General features: G+C 42.5%; 1 protein-coding gene across 4 annotated transcripts; it reads left to right on the forward strand.

Moving 5' to 3' along the window:
* Positions 1–520: 520 nt before the first annotated feature.
* On the forward strand, positions 521–5,782 carry LOC119329339. 4 transcript variants are annotated; one of them, XM_037602374.1, is made up of 6 exons: positions 521–1,057; positions 1,212–1,388; positions 2,010–2,161; positions 2,286–2,395; positions 2,797–2,836; positions 3,708–5,782. In XM_037602374.1, the coding sequence occupies exons 1-5, from the start codon at positions 1,012–1,014 to the stop codon at positions 2,822–2,824; spliced, it is 513 nt and encodes a 170-aa protein (XP_037458271.1). In that variant the 5' UTR covers positions 521–1,011; the 3' UTR covers positions 2,825–2,836; positions 3,708–5,782. The 4 variants fall into 4 exon arrangements, with proteins under 4 accessions (XP_037458271.1, XP_037458272.1, XP_037458270.1 ...); XM_037602375.1 differs by having other exon boundaries at positions 2,800–2,836; XM_037602373.1 differs by lacking the exon at positions 2,797–2,836 and having other exon boundaries at positions 1,195–1,388; positions 3,818–5,782.
* Positions 5,783–19,681: the final 13,899 nt, after the last annotated feature.

Genomic DNA, 19,681 nt, shown 5'->3' on the forward strand with positions numbered 1-19,681 from the left:
ATCATAATTAAATTCCTTGAAATCCAAAATAGTGGGTTCATTGATATCTAAAGTTTTAACTTCTTCAATCCCACTTTTACCAAATTTCGCATCAAGATCTAAAAACTCCAAATTTTTGGAACGCCTTCTAGGTAAAGGTGGCTCATCAGTCCCCTCATTATCAAGATTCATATTGCCAAACAAAAATTTAATAGGAGACACATCAATAACTTTTAGATCTTCATCTTTATTTAAACCTATAAGGATGCTAGCCGACCCTCCTCCACGAAGCTCCCCCGGATTGGCGCGTTCGTGGCCATCGGATGGGCTTTGACTTCCGCTGCTGGATGTTGGATCAGTTGACCGCGTGGTAAGAAATGTTACTTCTGCTTTGTTCTCACGTTTGGCTGACTTGTGGCCCATTTGCTTCTATAGTTCTGCATGTTACTTGTGGGTGTTCCGAACAGGTGCAACTCCAATCAGTATGTTGCAAGCGCGTGGTCATATGTGAGCAGTCATCTGTCTTTCTGTGGCTGACGCGAGCGCCTCAGGAGGCACTGCACCCATCGTCACCACCACACCAAACCCCACAGCGGCTCCTCCGCAGTCGCCCGCATCCCTTTCCCCCGACCCCGCAGCTGCCCTCCTCCTCCATCCTCTCGCGCCCCCTCCCACATCTCATCCAGCCCCCTTCCCGCTCATCCCTGAATGGACCCGAGACGTGCGGGCAGCGGAGGCGAAGGGCGACGGCGTCGGCGACCTGCAGGCGAAGGGCGACGGCGGCGGCGCTTGATTTGAGGCTGCGTCATGGATCGGCCCCTGCTGAGCGACAAGATTGCTGGACTGCCGCCATCTCACCTCGCCCCACCAGCTTCCACCGCCATGGATCCGCCGGAGATGGAGGGCAACGAGTGAGAGGGAGCAGGAGAAGATGTGAATCGAGGGAGTGAAAGAAGAAGTTCACACGGGAAGGGGAAGAGGGAGTCTTGCGGCGTATCCTCGTCTCATCCCGGCTGCAGATCTTTTGACGCCATGGAGCCAGCCGCTCTTGCTCGATGCCACGATACACAACACCAAGGTAGGCTCGACTACCTTTCTCCTCTCTCCCGTGTGATTTGTTTTCTGTTGATTTCCCCTCTTGTCTGTTCTAATTCGTGGGCAAACAATGGAGGATTTCTTCATTGTTGATCTTATTTGGCGCTGACTTCCCCCTAGATTCCTTCCTTTTACAGTTCCTTTTCGACTTGCTGTTCATCACGTCGATGGCTTCCATGGAGCAGAGGAAAGTATGCCATCTTCATCTAGGCAGATAGCTGGACGGCCAGGAGCTGTCGTCCTGCTACCCTATGCCAATGGATGCGCCTCCCAGATGGCTAGCAACGCCAGATCCAGCTGGAAAGGACTCTACGGTAGGTTTGGTTTGTTCTCCACCCCATGAAGTATAGGATTTTCTGTAATTTATTTATGTGGATTAACCCCAGACTTCATAGAGGTAGTCATCTTAAATTAGTTTGAAGTATTGTTATTGGTCACATGTTTACCAGTCCTATTATTGAAGCAACTGGATAGCTGCCGTTAGCTGTAATGTGATTAGCTACCAATCCTATTATTGAAGTTATTATGGTATATGTTCCTGCTACATAAATATACTTTTGTGATCATGAAATTGCATTTAGTTTTAGTATTCTCTGGTGATGGAAAAGCTAACATGTATCAAGCTAGATTATGCAAAGAGTTGGGAGCTATGCCTTTTTGCATTCCAGATTATGCAAAGAGATTGCCATGTTTTTTTTTCGTTTCGGTTTAGTATATTCCCTTATATGTCCAGTTGTTTTCCGCAGAATAAATATAAATGTTCATGTTGTAATGGATGGATATGTATTGATGCCATCGTCATGTCATGTAAATTAGTTACAGAGCAGATCTATATTTTTGTTGGGACTAAAAGTGAAAACGAATTTGGGACCAAAACTTTTCAAATAGCTCTAAATATAAATTGTGACCTTGCGCTTTTTGGGGTGGAGCTGCAGGGGGTGAGAGGTGGATAACAATAGCAAGAAGGAGCATGCCATCGAGGAGTGCAAGCAGCGGCACTCCTCCGCAATGGGGTATGGCTGCAGGGGAGGGGACACGGCCAACGACAGGAAGAAGGAGCAAGTCGTCGAGGAGTACAAGCAGCAGGGTAAGATGTGTATATTTTCAGACGATCTTGACTGTTTTGCAACATGTATTGCATTTCCAGGGATGATCCTTTTGCTTATTTATTATTTGCTATGTTCTCTGAAGATTATTTTTGGCCCATACAGTTTCCTGTGACTGGAAGTCTGAAAATGAAGATAGGGCATATTGTTTTGGTTCTGTGGCCGAAGATATTGTGGCTTGATTTCCCTAGAGCAATCGGACCCTTCCAAGATAGGTGAGCCTGATTTCTTCTGCAACTCTTGCACCACAGTACATGAAAAGGAATATGTCTACCTATCAGCACTATTTCTTGAGGAGGATTGTTGTTTCCCCTTTATTTTGTCACATCTTTTATGTGCTGGAGTTTTTCTAGGTCACTTTACATACTAGGCATCAGTGCACTTTTAGATACATTAGTGCTGATGGTGCTATCTTTAATATCTACTTTTGCGCTTTTCAAATTTTCTACTACGCTATCTATTATGTTCAGAGATTATGACTTTACACATGTAATGCTGATTTGAAAATCTCCCTTGATTTGTTCCTCAAATGTTCTAAGAGAGTGTTGCGTATTAGGAAACCCCTTGGATAGTTAAGGTGTTGTTTCAGCTGACTAATATAAAGTTATATTTCCAGCAGAAGATATTTGGGATTGACGTTCTGATGAGAAAGTAGCGTACGGATCAGTGATTACGAGTCGAACGACTAGTCTAGACTAGTCGCTCGACTAGTCTACGAGTCGCAGAGTGGATGTCGACTCATTTTCTCGTGTAGACTACAAATACGAGTCGAGCCGTGGATGGACTAGTCGACGACTAGTCTGGACTAGTCGACATATATGAGTCGAGCGACTCAAAAAAGAGAGCTGCCTCAGCTGGGACGAGGCGCCGCCAGCACCCACTGCCCTGCCGCCGCCGCCGCCACCCACCGCAGGGACGGCGGATGGCGCAGCCAGGTGCGGCGGCCGGCTGGAGCTTGTGCTCAGGCGGCGGCCATGGCCGTGACCCGTAGGGGCACGCGGCCTTGAGACGGGAGAGAAGGAAGAGAGAGAGAGGAGAGGAAAGGAGGAGGCATGGTGGTGGTCGGCGGGCTCGCGGCGGCAGCGGCCGGGACCGGCGGAAGGCGGCAGGAGGCGCGGGTCGCGTGCACGCGTGCTCTCGTGCGTGATGGCGCTGGCGGCGGCGATTGGAGAGGTCGGGAGCTAGGGTTCCAGTGGCTGGGGGCTAAGTAGGCTGGCCATTTGGGCCCAAATGGGCCAGCTGGGGGGTGATGCGTGGTGCTGGGCTAGTATTTAGACAGTGGCTGGTCCTATTCCATACCCACTTGGGCCCAGAACACTGCATAGCTCAATGATTTAGACAGTGGCTGGTTTTATTGCATACTGTACTGTTAGTAACTTAGTATATACTACATACTACCACTAGGTATTAGTAGCTGAGTACTACAGTACCATGTCGACTAGTCTAGCACTAGTCTAGACTAGTCTCGATTAGTCTATGAGTCTCTACCTCGGAATGACTCGTCGACTTGTCGACTCGTAAACCTTGGTACGGATGGATGGACAATTGGACATGAGCTATCCAGTGTAGGTTCAAACAATTCATTCATTCATTGCAGGTTCAACATGTTTCATTATGTATTTTTGCTTCATATTTAGGGTTGAGTTGGGCTATATTTCTTTCATTGAGGCGAGGGTGAATCCAGTAGGTGAGGTGCATTTTAGACATCCGGATGCCTTGCTATGTTCAGGCGTACTCGCCTTTTTTCTTGAAGTTGGGCGTCCGTTGTCTATGCGGCAAGGTGAGCTTATCCCATTTACTTTGTTCAATCCAGAGCCAAGATTCATATCCCCTTCACCGTCATTTCATTTGTGAGCATTTATTCCATTGCTCTATGTTGTCGGCATCCTGACAGTTTAGATGTTTCTGCGGATCACAATTGCTTCTGAACACACCGGCCCATCTCATTGAGGAAATTCCCCTGCTCCGCTTAATTAAAAATAATGTGAAATATGTTTCTACCAAAACTAATTACAATTTATTCTTTTTAGTTTCTACTGATTTTCAGTATGAAATATTGGGGCCCGAGTACTTCAGTTCATTTCACAGTGGATATGGCACACACATGTATCATTGCTGTTATCGTAATTGATACCAACACCTTGACTGAATCGCATAGAATAGACTGCCCTGATAATTCTTGCAGTCCTAAAATGGTTTCTCAAAACATGGGAAAATTTACATTCTAAAAACTGTAGGCACATTGGGTGAAGCATATATATAATTCTATTATAACAGAGGTCACACACACACAATATATAATTCTCTATATGCAAATTGTTATAATATGATTTTATTAGAATAGAGGTCAGGTACTACTGCCACGACGTAACAAGGAAGGTGTGACACCCATTTTTATATATATTGTGATTTCAGTTTTCATCAATGTCGCTATTATTATTATTATTATTATCTCTTTGTAGCTTCATATAAAATCAGTACTGACATGGTCATTTTACAGAGTGTAAAAATGGTAGGTGGTAGAATCATAACCTGGGACTGAGTGCCTTAAGAAGTTCCTTTCATTATCGTTAAATAATATAATGTTTAGGGCCAGTTTAGATGCGTCGTCAGAAAATATGAGTAAAATCAGTGAATATTGTGCATTGCCTTGGTGTTTGGTGTGTCTATTGCATAATCCTTTTCTTTTTTGCTTCTCTTTCCAAAGCAAGGACCAGGCTGGGAACATATGTTTATAATGAAGTTCTTTCATTGCAGCTACATAGTTTCTTAGCTAGGTATCTCTGTGCAAGTGTAGTTTGCCTGCAGGTTGGACATGTGTTTGAATATAATCCTTTTCTTGCTTCTCTTTTCAAAGCAAGGACCAGTCTGAGAACATATGTTTATAATGAAGTTATTTCATTGTAGTCTGCATAGTATCTTAGCTAGGTCTCTCCAGCATGCTACCACAAAAGCGGAGCCATGATGTTATGCCTATATCTGCATCGTCTATCAGTCCTAGAAGTTCTGATCTTCGTCTACCGTTAAACCGAGTTCATCTGTCTGGGTATGGCTGCACAACTTTTTATGTAATTGGACATTAAAAAGTAGAGAATTTGGTTGTACTGCATCTGCCAAAGCACTATTGAAACAATGAATGTCAGCTATGTTATGAGCCGAACCATATTAAGTATGTGCATCCTGGGTGGAATGCTTTCTGTTCATGAGCTGGTCTCCCAACACGTATTGTTGAGAAAAGAAAAGACAAGAAACGAAAAGAAAAGAAAGGAGCTTTTAAGTTCTTAAGAGGAGCAAGAGAGCTTCTAAGTTGTACACATTAGATCTAGCTTTCTTATGTTGTTTGTCTAATTATTTTCTACTCCCTGTATTTTCATATTGTGCTTCAAGCGGGTCGGCCGAAGAAAACACTTTGTGGGCCGAATTGAGTACCATGCGACTACATCCGAATAGACATGCGTCTAAGTGGCATAGAAACAGTCTTTTTTTCAAACACATTTCTTTTACAGAAACACTTTTTTTAAAAGGGGCTTCTTATGTGGTTTATACATGGTGTTAGGTATATGTATATTCTTATTAAGCAAAAAGAATGTATTGTTTTTACATAGGGATGTAAATTCTTACCGTACTTGCTTGCTCAAACAAAAGATTGTCTAAAAAATACTCATATTTTCAACACACATGGTTTTGAATGAGTCTGTACTATCAAATTGTAATATGTACGTACTCCCTTCGATCCTTTATATAAGGTGTATTTGTTTTTTTGATAAATTTCTACAATGTAAGGTACATTTCTCTAATTCGTCATAATCCTTTTTTTACCTATGTAGAAAAGAGTAAAGTATCTTTCTCCTGATTGTCTGTATCTTTCTTTATAAAAAAGAGGAAAGTATGTCTCCCCTGATTGGTATTGAGTAATCAACAAATTTGACAAGGGCAATTTTGTACTAATGTATCTATAATTTGTTGCCTTGGTCACCGTGCCCAAAAAATCACACCTTAGATAGAGGAACGGAGGAAGTACATCTCATTGTAGACAGCAAGACAGCATTCCTTTTTATTAAAAGAGATTAAATTTGTTACCACATGTGCTTGCCCACAAAGAAATCAACTAAACCATGTTTTTTTCAAGGCGCATATGGATTAAGATATGACTTTCTACTACCGAACTACAATAAGTATATACATCGCCTGTCCTTACTGAAGGAAACTATTTTCATCGCGAACATGGGTTTAGCGGGTCTCTGCGCCATTTGGCGCAACGGGTCAACTAGTTCTCATAAAAATTAGAAGAACAAGCTTTCACAAAGTAATCTTTTTTAGCATGCATCCTAGCGGTTTTTTCTTTACACTCGTCGATGGAAATTATCATGGCTTTGAGAGACTCATTGATATCATGCTTCGGTGGAATAGATCTAAGTTTCAAAGAATCAACATCAAGAGAAATTCTATCAACGTTCCTAGCCAATTCATCAACCTTAAGCAATTTTTCTTCAAGCAAAGCATTGAAATTATTTTGCGAATTTATAAACTCCTTAACACTAGTCTAAAATTCAGAGGGCATCTTATTAAAATTTTCATAAGAATTGTTGAAGGAATTACCATAATTATTAGAGGAATTACTAGGGAACGGCCTAGGATTAAAGTTTCCTCTATACGCGTTGTTATCAAAATTATTCCTACTAACAAAAATCACATCCATAGATTCATTATTATTCTCAATCAAAGTAGAAAAAGGCATATCATTTGGATCAGAAGTGTAGCGACCATACCTCAAACGGTCCAATCTCTCTGCTCCGGTGTCATCCGGTTGCGTGAACTTGTTCCTTGCATCCCCATCCTAAAAGAGTAGAAAAGATGAGGAGTCAGAATGAGAAGAGTGAGTAGTGATCTATGGCTTTAGCTTAGTGGTCATGTCCTACAGTCAGCGTGTGCTCTAATACCATCTTGTAGCGACCAGACCTCAAACGGTCCAATCTTTGTGCTCCGGTGTCATCCCTGGATCAGTAATGCTGACACCACACAGTACTTGAAGGATTTATAACAGAGTAGCAATCACACACTTATTACATTGAGTGTCTCAAAAAAGAACTATTACAATAAATATGGCTTAAGGCCATCTAATAACGATAACAGCGGAAGGCTTGGAAGATAAATGAGTCCATCAACTCCAACGGCATCACTGAGTATAGAACCACGACCTAAAAACACCTTACTCGTCGTCTGAGAAGTCTGCAACATGAACGTTGCAGCCCGAAATGGGTCAGCACATGGAATATGCTGGCAAGGTAACACATAGAGAATAATGGAAAAATAAAGCTATACTACATGCATATTTGGTTGATGAAAAGCTCTATGGTTACAGTTTTGCGTAAAGTCAATTTTTCCCTACTGCAAAGGAATAAATTTTATTTAACTATCAAGGTGGTTGTTAAACATTGAGAGTGTAGACACCCTCTCAATCCCAATTAAACATCATCATTAAACAAACCCAACAAATTAATTAGAGTAACATGATGAGATTCACATGATAATCCAAGTACTAGATACTCAAGATGTCCATAACCGGGGACACGGCTAACCATGATTAGTTTATACACTGTGCAGAGGTTTGCGCATTTTTCCCCACAAGACTCGATCTCCTCCGTTGGGATTCTCGCACTACATGGTGTTTGAGAAACGGATGACCGAGACATAGTCTTTCAGAAGCGCTAATACCTTACGATCGGGTAGACCGTTACACCTACTTTCCCCTACATCTGCTAGTCTACCACTGTAAGAGTTCGCACAACTTAGTCAACTATGCTAGAGCCCATAGTAGCTTGTGGCTGCACACGGAAGTTTCTAGTATGAATAATCTCATGATCCCTTTGAGCCTGGGTGACGGTCCAAAAGAAAACAGGCAATCGCTGGAATACCCAGGTGCCTCAGTCCACCCAGATGTGTGTTTAAGTTGCCACCTTAGATAAACCATTAATTTAACAAACTCACATCTGTCATGGATTTCACTCACCCAATCCACGTCTACTAGCATAGCATGGCATAAGCAAACGTAGAAGTAACTCCCAAAGGTTTGATAATAAAACAGGTGATAGGTACTACCTCATCTACTTCCCAAACCCACAATTTAATTAGACCCTAATCATGCAATGTGTGAGGGCTGATCTAAATGCAATAAAAACTAGGTAGTAGGAGGTATGATCAAAATGTTACTTGCCTTGATGATGATCCGCAAAACCTAGCGATTCGAAGTAGCAAGCGGCGCACTCTAGGTACTCTATCGTAAACAAACAAGCATACAATAAGAACTCCACTAATGCACAGGTAAAACTGAAATAAGAGATCTAACCAGAAAGTTCAACTTAAGACTTCGGTTGGCAAAAAGAACCAAATCGAACGAAGCAACGAAAGACAAATGGCAAAAGAAACAAGCTTCGTTTACTATTCTGGATCTAGGTCAAATTTTACAGAGGCAAAAACTTGTTTGAGTTGGTTAAACGGAAAGAGGGTTTCGAGACGAAACTCCAGGCGCTTGAATCGCCTGATTCCGATAAACGAGCGGAAAGTTATACTAGAACGAAAATCGGATTAGAAATCGCGATCAGAAAAATCACGGATTTAATCCGAGAAAAAAAAAACGACGAACAGATTAACGAACGAACGCTCGTTATCTGGATCTAAACGATGAACGCGTTCGTTAAAACGAGCGAACGAGCGAACGCTCGCTAAATAAACTAAACCGAAAAAACGGATCTAACAAAAAAAACGGATCTAAAAAACCGAAAAAAAACCGACGGAAAAACCGAACGGTTTTTCTAAAAAAAAACGGCGGCGGCGGGCGGCGCGCAGCGGCGGCGGCGGCGGCTTCGACAGCGGCGACGGCTGGCGGTGGCGGCTTAGGGCGGCGGCGGCTTAGGATTTGGGGCGGCGGGGCGTGGCTTTGGGCTGGCTCGGCCCGGGGTCGCGCTATATAAAGCCTCCCCCCGGAGGAGTCCGGGCTGGATACTGCACGTAGGTCAGTTCGTGCGTTTTTTTTAAATATTACTCTCAGAAAAAACAAAAGGAATACTAAACGGACTCCAAAAATCCCGAAATAAATTTTCCCCGGCTTCTAAAATCAAGCCGCACAGGATGAACATTTATTGGGGTCTAAATGCAATTTTGAAAAACGCGCATGTTTCCTAAATTCAAATAAAATAGCAAATAAAACCAAAATAAAATCTTATTTGATTTTATTATTAAATCCTCAATATTTCTTTATTTTTGAAAAGTCATTTTATTCCCTCTCTCATATTTTGATAATAGAAATAATTGAAGATAAAATAAATAAAATCAAATAATCCTATTTTCAAAATTTGAGAAAACTCAAATATGAAAATAACGAAATCCCCAACTCTCTCCGAGGGTCCTTGAGTTGCATAGAATTTCTAGGATCAACCAAAATGCAATAAAATATGATATGCAATGATGATCTAGTGTATAACAATTCCAAATTGGAAATTTGGGATGTTACAAACCTACCCCCCTTAAGATGAATCTCGCCCTCGAGATTCTGGTTGGCTAGAAAATAGGTGAGGGTGGTCCTTCAGCAATTCTTCCTCTCATTCCCTGGTGGCTTCGTCCTCCGTGTGGTGGCTCCACTGAACTTTGCAAAACTTGATAACCTTGTTGCGGGTGACTCGGCTGGCATACTCAAGAATCTTGACTGGTTTCTCCTCATAGGTCAAATCACCATCTAACTGAATCGCTTCCAGCGGTACTGTATCTCTTAGCGGTATATCAGCCATCTCCGTGTGGCACTTCTTCAACTGAGAAACATGGAATACATCGTGATCTCCTGACAATCCTTCGGGCAATTCCAACTTGTAGGCTACTTCTCCCATATACTCCAAAACCTTGTATGGTCCTACAAAACGTGGCGCTAACTTTCCCCGTAACTCCAAAGCGCTTAACTCCTCGAAGTGGAGATACTCGAAGATAGACTCGGTCTCCGACTTCGTAAACTGTCTCCTTGCGTTTTGAATCTGCGTAGCTCTTCTGCCTGGACTGGGCTACCTTGAGCCTATCGCGAATCAATTTTACTTTCTATTCAGACTCCTTAATCAGATCCGGTCCAAACAACTGACGGTCTCCAACTTCATCCCACGACAATGGGGTCCTGCACCTCCTTCCATACAAGGCTTCGAAAGGGGCCATCTTCAAACTGGATTGATAACTATTGTTATAGGAGAACTCTGCATATGGCAAATTCTCGTCCCAACTAGATCCATAATCTAGTGCACAAGCTCTCAGCATATCCTCCAAAATCTGATTGACTCTCTCGGTCTGTCCATCTGTCTGTGGATGGAAAGTTGTACTGAAATCTAGCCTGGTACCCAAAGTTTCATGCAACTGATTCCAGAACTTTGAGGTAAACTGGGTTCCTCTATCTGATACGATGCTCGTTGGAACTCCATGCAGACATACGATCCTGGTCATGTATATCTTTGCTAACTTAGCACTGGTATAGGTAGTTTTCACTGGAATGAAATGAGCTACCTTTGTCAAACGATCGACTACAACCCAAATCGAGTCATAGCCTGAACGAGTTCTGGGCAATCCTGTAATAAAATCCATGCCTAACTTATTCCACTTCCATTCGGGTATTGGCAATGGCTGTAGCAATCCTGCTGGCTTCTGATGCTCTGCCTTTACTCTCTGACATACATCGCAAACTGCTACATACTCCGCAATATCCTTCTTCATTCCGGTTCACCAAAAAGTATCCTTCAAATCCAAATACATCTTGGTATTTCCTGGGTGAATCGAATAGGGTGAATCATGGGCCTCTTGCAGAATTAACTTCCTGATCTCCGAATCATTAGGCACATAAACACGGTCTTCAAACCATAAGGTATCGTGCTCATCCTCATGAATCCTTTAGCTTTTCCCTTGCTCATTTTCTCCTTAATAGAAGTGATCTCCTTGTCATTCTTCTGGGCTTCTCTGATCTTATCCATCAAAGTAGACTGAATCTCCAATGCTGCTATATAGCCTCTCGGGACTATCTGCAAACACAGCTCACGAAGATTCTCGGCTAACTCTCTTGGTAAATCTCCCGTCATTAAACTGTTGACATGGCTTTTACGGCTCAACGCATCAGCTACTACGTTAGCCTTTCCAGGGTGATAATGCAATCTCATATCATAATCCTTTATGAGCTCCAACCATCTCCTTTGCCTGAGATTCAACTCCTTCTGCGTGAAAATATACTTCAAACTCTTGTGATCCGTGTACACCTCATAATGGTTTCCAATGATAAAATGTCTCCAGGTCTTCAATGCATGCACTATGGCTGCTAACTCCAAATCATGCGTGGCATAATTCAACTCATGAGGCTTAAGTTGTCGTGAGGCATAGGAAACAACTCTTCCTTCTTGCATAAGCACTGCTCCAAGTCCTCGACGTGAAGCGTCGCAATACACCTCATAATCCTTGGTCTGATCTGGCAAAATCAACACTGGTGATGTAACCAATCGTTTCTTCAACTCCTGGAAACTGGCCTCACATTCCTCGGTCCATATGAACTTGGTATCCTTCTTCAATAACTCCGTCATAGGCTTTGCAATCTTCAAGAAATTTTCAATGAATCTCTGGTAGTATCCCGCGAGTCCAAGAAAACTCCGGATCTCTCCAACTGTTTTTGGCGCTTCCCAATTTGTCACAGTGTCAACCTTGGTGGGATCTACTGCTATACCTTCTCCGGATATATCGTGTCCGAGAAATCCAACTTCCTTCAACCAAAATTCACATTTGCTAAACTTGGCATATAACTGATGTTCTATGAGCTTACCAAGTACCAAACGCAAATGCTCCTTATGTTCCTCTTCATTCTTCGAGTAAACCAGGATATCATCAATGAACACTACGACGAACTTATCCAAAAACTCCATAAATACTTTGTTCATCATGTTCATAAAATATGCAGGTGCGTTAGTCAGACCAAATGACATAACCGTATACTCATACAACCCATACCTGGTGGTAAAAGCCATCTTAGGTATATCCTGTTCTCGAATCTTCAACTGATGGTATCCTGATCGCAGATCGATCTCGGAAAATACCTTAGCTCCTTGCAATCGATCAAACAGATCATTGATCATCGGTAGTGGGTACTTGTTCTTGATTGTTACTTCATTAAATCCTCGATAGTCAACAACCATCCTTAACGATCCATCCTTCTTCTCCACTAGAAGTACTGGCGATCCCCAAGGTGAAGAACTTGGGCGAATATAACCTTTATTCAGTAACTCCTTAATCTGCTTCTTAATTTCTTCCAAATCCTTTGCGGGCATCCTATATGGTCTCTTAGATATTGGCTCTGTGCCTGGCAAAAGCTCAATCAAAAACTCAATATCTCTATCCGGTGGCATGCCTGGCAACTCTTCTGGAAATACATCAGGGAAATCCTTTACTACTGGTACTTCCTCCTGCACAACTCCTGTTAACGAATTTACTTGAGTCCTTTTCGGCACATGCCGGGATACATACTTGATCCTTCTTCCTTCCGGGGTGGTAAGCAAAATTGACTTACTGGCGCAATCGATGTTTCCTCCATACATCGACAGCCAATCCATACCCAGAATTACATCCAAACCTTGTGATTCCAAAATGATCAAATCCGAGGGGAAACACATGCCTACCTATACTCAATGGAAATTGAAAACATCCCTTACTAGCCATATACTCCACTCCTGGTGAGCTTACTAACATAGGTGTTCTAAGAACTTTGGTGGGCAGGTTATACTTATCCACAAATCCCCTTGATATGTATGAATGCGATGCACCAGTATCAAAAAGAACGAGTGCAGTAAATGACTTAACCAAAAACTTACCGATTACTACATCCGGCTGCTCTTCAACCTCCTCTACGTTAACGTGGTTCACCTGTCCCCTATTGAAAGGGTTCGGCTTCTTCCCAGAGCTTCCATTTCTATTTCCATTCTGGGATTCAGGACATTCATTGGCATAATGTCCGGTCTTCTGGCACTCAAAGCAAGTGACTTGGCTCAGGTCTCTCTTAGCTGGGGTTGATGGGTTGGTACGGTTCTGGCGTTGCTTCCTACATTCCCATTACCATTCTTGGTGCCATTATGATTGTGCGAGCTACCGCCTCCATGGGTATGCTGAAAATGTCCTCCCGGTCTAGGGGTAAAACGTGGCTTCTGTTGAGCTCCTGAATTGTACTTCCCTTGTCCATACTTCCTCTTGCGATTCTCAATCTGCTGCTGCTTTTCTTCAATCATGAGAGCACGATCTACCAACTCCTGGTAGTTGTTGAAGGTTGCTACCATCAACTGCATGCTCAACTCATCATTCAGTCCTTCCAGAAACTTCTCCTGCTTAGCTGCATCCGTAGCAATGTCATCTGGGGCATAACGTGCTAGCTTACTAAAGTCCTCCACATACTGGCCAACTGTCCATCCTCCTTGGCGCAAGTTGCGAAACTCTCGCTTCTTCATGGCCATAGCTCCTGCTGAAACATGGGCAGTACGGAAAGCATGTTGGAACTGGTCCCATGTGACAGTGTCGATAGGGAAGGTGGTGGTGAAATTCTCCCACCATGATGCTGCGGGTCCTTCAAACTGATGTGCGGAAAACTTCACCTTTTCCGCATCTGTGCATCCTACCGTGGTCAACTCCCTTGCTGTCTTGCGGAGCCAATCATCTGCTACTATCGGCTCGGTGCTACTGGAAAACACCGGCGGATTCAGCCTAAGAAAACGGGCTAAGTGATCAACAGGTGGTGGTGGTGGTGGGTTGTTGTTGTTCCCCTGATTCTGATTCTAGACTAGCAACTGCATCAACGTGTTCTGCTGCTAGATCAACTGGGTGAGCTCCGGTGGGAAGGTAAATCCGGGGTCACGTCTCGGAGGCATCTGAGGGTTTAGAAAAGATGAGATTTAAGAATAGAGAGGGGTCTAGAGAGAAAACACTACCCTTATGCACATGAGGCAAAAGCAAACAATTCACTTCATTCAATCAAACAAGGGCATACAATCGATCTAACTATCGCAAAGTGCTCGGACTACTATATTTACATGGTGGACTAATACTACTGATGGGGTGGTCTACTAGAAATATTCTTCGGTTGCAGACGCCATGATATCTGCTCCAGCTTCATCAACATAGTCATCATCGCTATCATCTGGATCCGAGTCGGTGTCGTCGATGATGATGTAGTCTTCCGGGCGAATCTCCTTGGGTTCTTCGTCTTCTTCTACTGGTGCAGGGCCTCCCATAAATATTCCAATCTTCTTGATCAGATCGTCATTCTTCTCCACTAATACTTCGATTTCCTCTTCATAATCTTCACGTGTAGCCTTGAATTCTTTCTCCAGTTCCTTGATTCTTGTCCTCGCCTTCTTCAGATCTATCATGTCTGCGCATATCTGGTTCTCCTGACGTCGAATGTGCTGGTTTAACTCCTGGATAAAAGTTGCAATTGATCTATCCTTCCTGGTGCTGATCATCTCCCAGTGCTCATCTCGGTGCCCACAAATCTGGTAGATTGTATCCTTGAGATCATTGCGGTAAACTTCTCCAATGCGTCCCATGGCGATGTGAGCTGCCATGCTCTTTCCTAGACTCCAAGTTGGTGCATCAAAGGAAAACTCTATGGGCTCAGTGACTGGCATGAACGTCCTTCCTGAAACTTGAACTTGAATCATCCAGCGCTCTTCTTCAGGTAAAGTGGTGTTGTAAGTCCCGGTGAAGCTTGGTACTCCTATGTTCAGATATCTAGTGACTTCCTTCAAGTGACGTCCAAAGGGTGTATCTTCATCCGGTTGCGTGAACTTCTTCCTTGCATCCCCATCCTAAAAGAGTAGAAAAGATGAGGAGTCAGAATGAGAAGAGTGAGTAGTGATCTAGGGCTTTAGCTTAGTGGTCATGTCCTACAGTCAGCGTGTGCTCTAATACCATCTTGTAGCGACCAGACCTCAAACGGTCCAATCTTTGTGCTCCGGTGTCATCCCTGGATCAGTAATGCTGACACCACACAGTACTTGAAGGATTTATAACAGCGTAGCAATCACACACTTATTACATCGAGTGTCTCAAAAGAGAACTATTACAATAAATATGGCTTAAGGCCATCTAATAACGATAACAGCGGAAGGCTTGGAAGATAAGTGAGTCCATCAACTCCAACGGCATCACTAAGTATAGAACCACAACCTAAAAACACCTTACTCGTTGTCTGAAAAGTCTGCAATATGAACGTTGCAGCCCGAAACGGGTCAGCACATGGAATATGCTGGCAAGGTAACACATAGAGAATAACGGAAAAATAAAGCTATACTACATGCATATTTGGCTGGTGGAAAGCTTTATGGTTACAGTTTTGCGTAAAGCCAATTTTTCCCTACTGCAAAGGAATAAATTTTATTTAACTATCAAGGTGGTTGTTAAACATTGAGAGTGTAGACACCCTCTCAATCCCAATTAAACATCATCATTAAACAAACCCAACAAATTAATTAGAGTAACATGATGAGATTCACATGATAATCCAAGTACTAGATACTCAAGATGTCCATAACCGGGGACACGGCTAACCATGATTAGTTGATACACTCTGCAGAGGTTTGCGCACTTTTCCCCACAAGACTCGATCTCCTCTGTTGGGATTCTCGCACTACATGGTGTTTGAGAAACGGATGACCGAGACATAGTCTTTCAGAAGCGCTAACACCTTACGATCGGGTAGACCGTTACACCTACTTTCCCTTACATCTGCTAGTCTACCACTATAAGAGTTCGCACAACTTAGTCAACTATGCTAGAGACGATAGTAGCTTGTGGCTGCACACGGAAGTTTCTAGTATGAATAATCTCATGATCCCTTTGAGCCTGGGTGACGGTCCAAAAGAAAACAGGCAATCGCTGGAATACCCAGGTGCCTCAGTCCACCCAGATGTGTGTTTAAGTTGCCACCTTAGATAAACCATTAATTTAACAAACTCACATCTGTCATGGATTTCACTCACCCAATCCACATCTACTAGCATAGCATGGCATAAGCAAACGTAGAAGTAACTCCCAAAGGTTTGATAATAAAACAAGTGATAGGTACTACCTCATCTACTTCCCAAACCCACAATTTAATTAGACCCTAATCATGCAATGTGTGAGGGCTGATCTAAATGCAATAAAAACTGGGTAGTAGGAGGTATGATCAAAATGTTACTTCCCTTGCTGATGATCCGCAAAACCTAGCGATTCGGAGTAGCAAGCGGCGCACTCCGGTTACTCTATCGCAAACAAACAAGCATACAATAAGTACTCCAGTAATGCATAGGTAAAACTCAAATAAGAGATCTAACCAGAAAATTTAACTTGAGAACTCCGGTTGGCAAAAAGAACCAAATCGAATGAAGCAACGAAAGACAAAACGGCAAAATAAACAAGCTTCATTTACTATTCTGGATCCAGGTCAAATTTTACAGAAGCAAAAACTTGTTTGAGTTGGTTAAACGGAAAGAGGGTTTCAAGATGAAACTCCAGGTACTTGAATCTCCTAATTCCGATAAACGAGCGAAAAGTTATACTAGAACGAAAATCGGATCAGAAATCACGATCAGAAAAATCGCAGATTTAATCTGAGAATAGAAAAATGACGAACAAATTAACGAACGAACGTTCGTTATCTGGATCTAGACGATGAACGCGTACGTTAAAACGAACGAACGAGCGAATGCTCGCTAAATAAACTAAACCAAAAAAACCGATCTAACAAAAAAGCGGATCTAAAAAAACCGAAAAAAAACCCGACGAACGCGAACTCCGGCGGCAGCGGGCGGCGGCGGCGCGCAGCGGCGGTGGCGGCTTAGGGCGGCGGCGGCTTCGGCGGCTGGCGGCGGCGGCTTAGGGCGGCGGCGGCTTAGGGTTTGGGGCAGTGGGGCGTGGCTTTGGGCTGGCTCGGCCCGGGGTCGCGCTATATAAAGCCTCCCCCCGGAGGAGTCCGGGCCGGATACGGCCCGTTGGTCGGTTCGCGCGTTTTTTCTTTCATAATTACGCTCAGAAAAAAACAAAAGGAATACTAAACGGACTCCAAAAATCCCGAAATAAATTTTTCCCGGCTTCTAAAATCAAGCCGCACAGGATGAACATTTATTTGGGGCCTAAATGCAATTTTGAAAAACGCGCATTTTTCCTAAATTCAAATAAAATAGCAAATAAAACCAAAATAAAATCTTATTTGATTTTATTATTAAATCCTCAATATTTCTTTATTTTGGGAAAGTCATTTTATTCCCTCTCTCATATTTTGATAATAGAAATAATTGAAGATAAAATAAATAAAATGGAATGATCCTATTTTCAAAATTTGAGAAAACTCAAATATGAAAATAACGAAATCCCCAACTCTCTCCGAGGGTCCTTGAGTTGCGTAGAATTTCTAGGATCAACCAAAATGCAATAAAATATGATATGCAATGATGATCTAGTGTATAACATTCCAAATTGAAAATTTGGGATGTTACCAGAAGAAACACTTTTAGTACCAATAACTTCATAAGTTCATCCATATTTCCACTCAAAATATAAATTTCTTCTACCGCATGCACTTTTTTATTAGTAGATCTTTTGGTGTGCCATTGAGAATAATTAACCATAATATTATCTAGGAGTTTAGTAGCTCCTCCTAAAGTGATTTCCATAAAAGTGCCTCCCGCGGCCGAATCTAAAAGATTTCTAGAAGCAAAAATCAATCCGGCATAATTTTTTTGTATAATCATCCAAAGATTCAAACCATGTGTAGGGCAATTACATATCATTAATTTCATCCTCTCCCAAGCTTGTGCAGCATGTTCATGATCAAGTTGCTTAAAATTCATGATATCGTTTCTAAGAGAGTTGATTTTAGCGCGCGGGGGGGGGGGATACTTAGAGATAAAAGCATCTTTGCACTTATACCATGAATCAATACTATTTTTAGGCAAAGACGAAAACCAAACTTTGGCATGATCTCTAAGCGAAAAAGGAAATAGCTTCAACTTAACAATATCATTGTCCATATCTTTCTTCTTTTGCATATTACACAAATCAACAAAGCTATTCAGGTGGGTTGCGGCATCTTCACTAGGAAGGCCGGCAAATTGATCTTTCATGACAAGATTCAACAAAGCAGCATTAATTTCACAAGATTCGGCATCGGTAAGAGGAGCAATCGGAGTAGTATTATCTTGAGCCATCGTGACAAGCAAGCAATCCAACACACAAGCAAACAAGAAGCAAGCGAAAAAGAGGCGAACGAAGGGTGAATAAAACGGCAAGGGTGAAGTGGGGGGGAATGAGCGGCAAATGAAAAATAATGTAGTGCGAGGGATAAGAGTTTGTGATGGGTACTTGGTATGTCTTGACTTGTGCATAGACTCCTTGGCAACGGCGCCAGAAATGGCTCGTTGTCGGAAGTCAAATCTTGACTTGACTTGGCGCAAATCTCCCCGGCAACGGCGCCAGAAATCCTTCTTGCTACCTCTTGAGCACTGTGTTAGTTTTCCCTTGAAGAGGAAAGGGTGATGCAGTAAAGTAGCGTAAGTATTTCCCTCAGTTTTTTAGAACCAAGGTATCAATCCAGTAGGAGACCACGCTCGAGTCCCACACACCTACACAAACAAATAAGAACCTCGCAACCAACGCGATAAAAGGGGTTGTCAATCCCTTCACGGTCACTTACGAGAGTGAGATCTGATAGATATGATAAGATAATATTTTTGGTATTTTTGTGATAAAGCGGAAAAGTAAATAATGCAAAGATAAAATACGACAGAAAATAGCTTGTTGACGGAAGATTAATAAGATGGAAAATAGACCCGGGGGCCATAGGTTTCACTAGTGGCTTCTCTCAAGAGCATAAGTATTACGGTGGGTAAACGAATAACTGTCGAGCAATTGATAGAATTGAGCAGAGTTATGAGAATATCTAGGTATGATCATGTATATAGGCATCACGTCCGAGACAAGTAGACCGAAATGATTCTGCATCTACTACTATTACTCCACACATCGACCGCTATCCAGCATGCATCGAGAGTATTAAGTTCATAAGAACAGAGTAATGCTATAAGTAAGATGACATGATGTAGAGGGATAAACTCATGCAATATGATATAAACCCCATCTTTTTATCCTTGATGGCAACAATACAATACGTGCCTTGTTGCCCCTGCTGTCACTGGGAAAGGACACCGCAAGATTGAACCTAAAGCTAAGCACTTCTCCCATTGCAAGAAAGATCAATCTAGTAGGCCAAACCAAATTGATAATTCGAAGAGACTTGCAAAGATAACCAATCATACATAAAATAATTCAGAGGAGATTCAAATATTGTTCATAGATAAACTTGATCATAAACCCACAATTCATCGGATCTCTACAAACACACCACAAAATAAGATTACATCGAATAGATCTCCAAGAAGATCAAGGAGAACTTTGCATTGAGATCCAAAGAGAGA

The sequence above is a fragment of the Triticum dicoccoides genome, chromosome 7A (assembly GCF_002162155.2).
Source record: "Triticum dicoccoides isolate Atlit2015 ecotype Zavitan chromosome 7A, WEW_v2.0, whole genome shotgun sequence".
NCBI lineage: Eukaryota > Viridiplantae > Streptophyta > Magnoliopsida > Poales > Poaceae > Triticum > Triticum dicoccoides.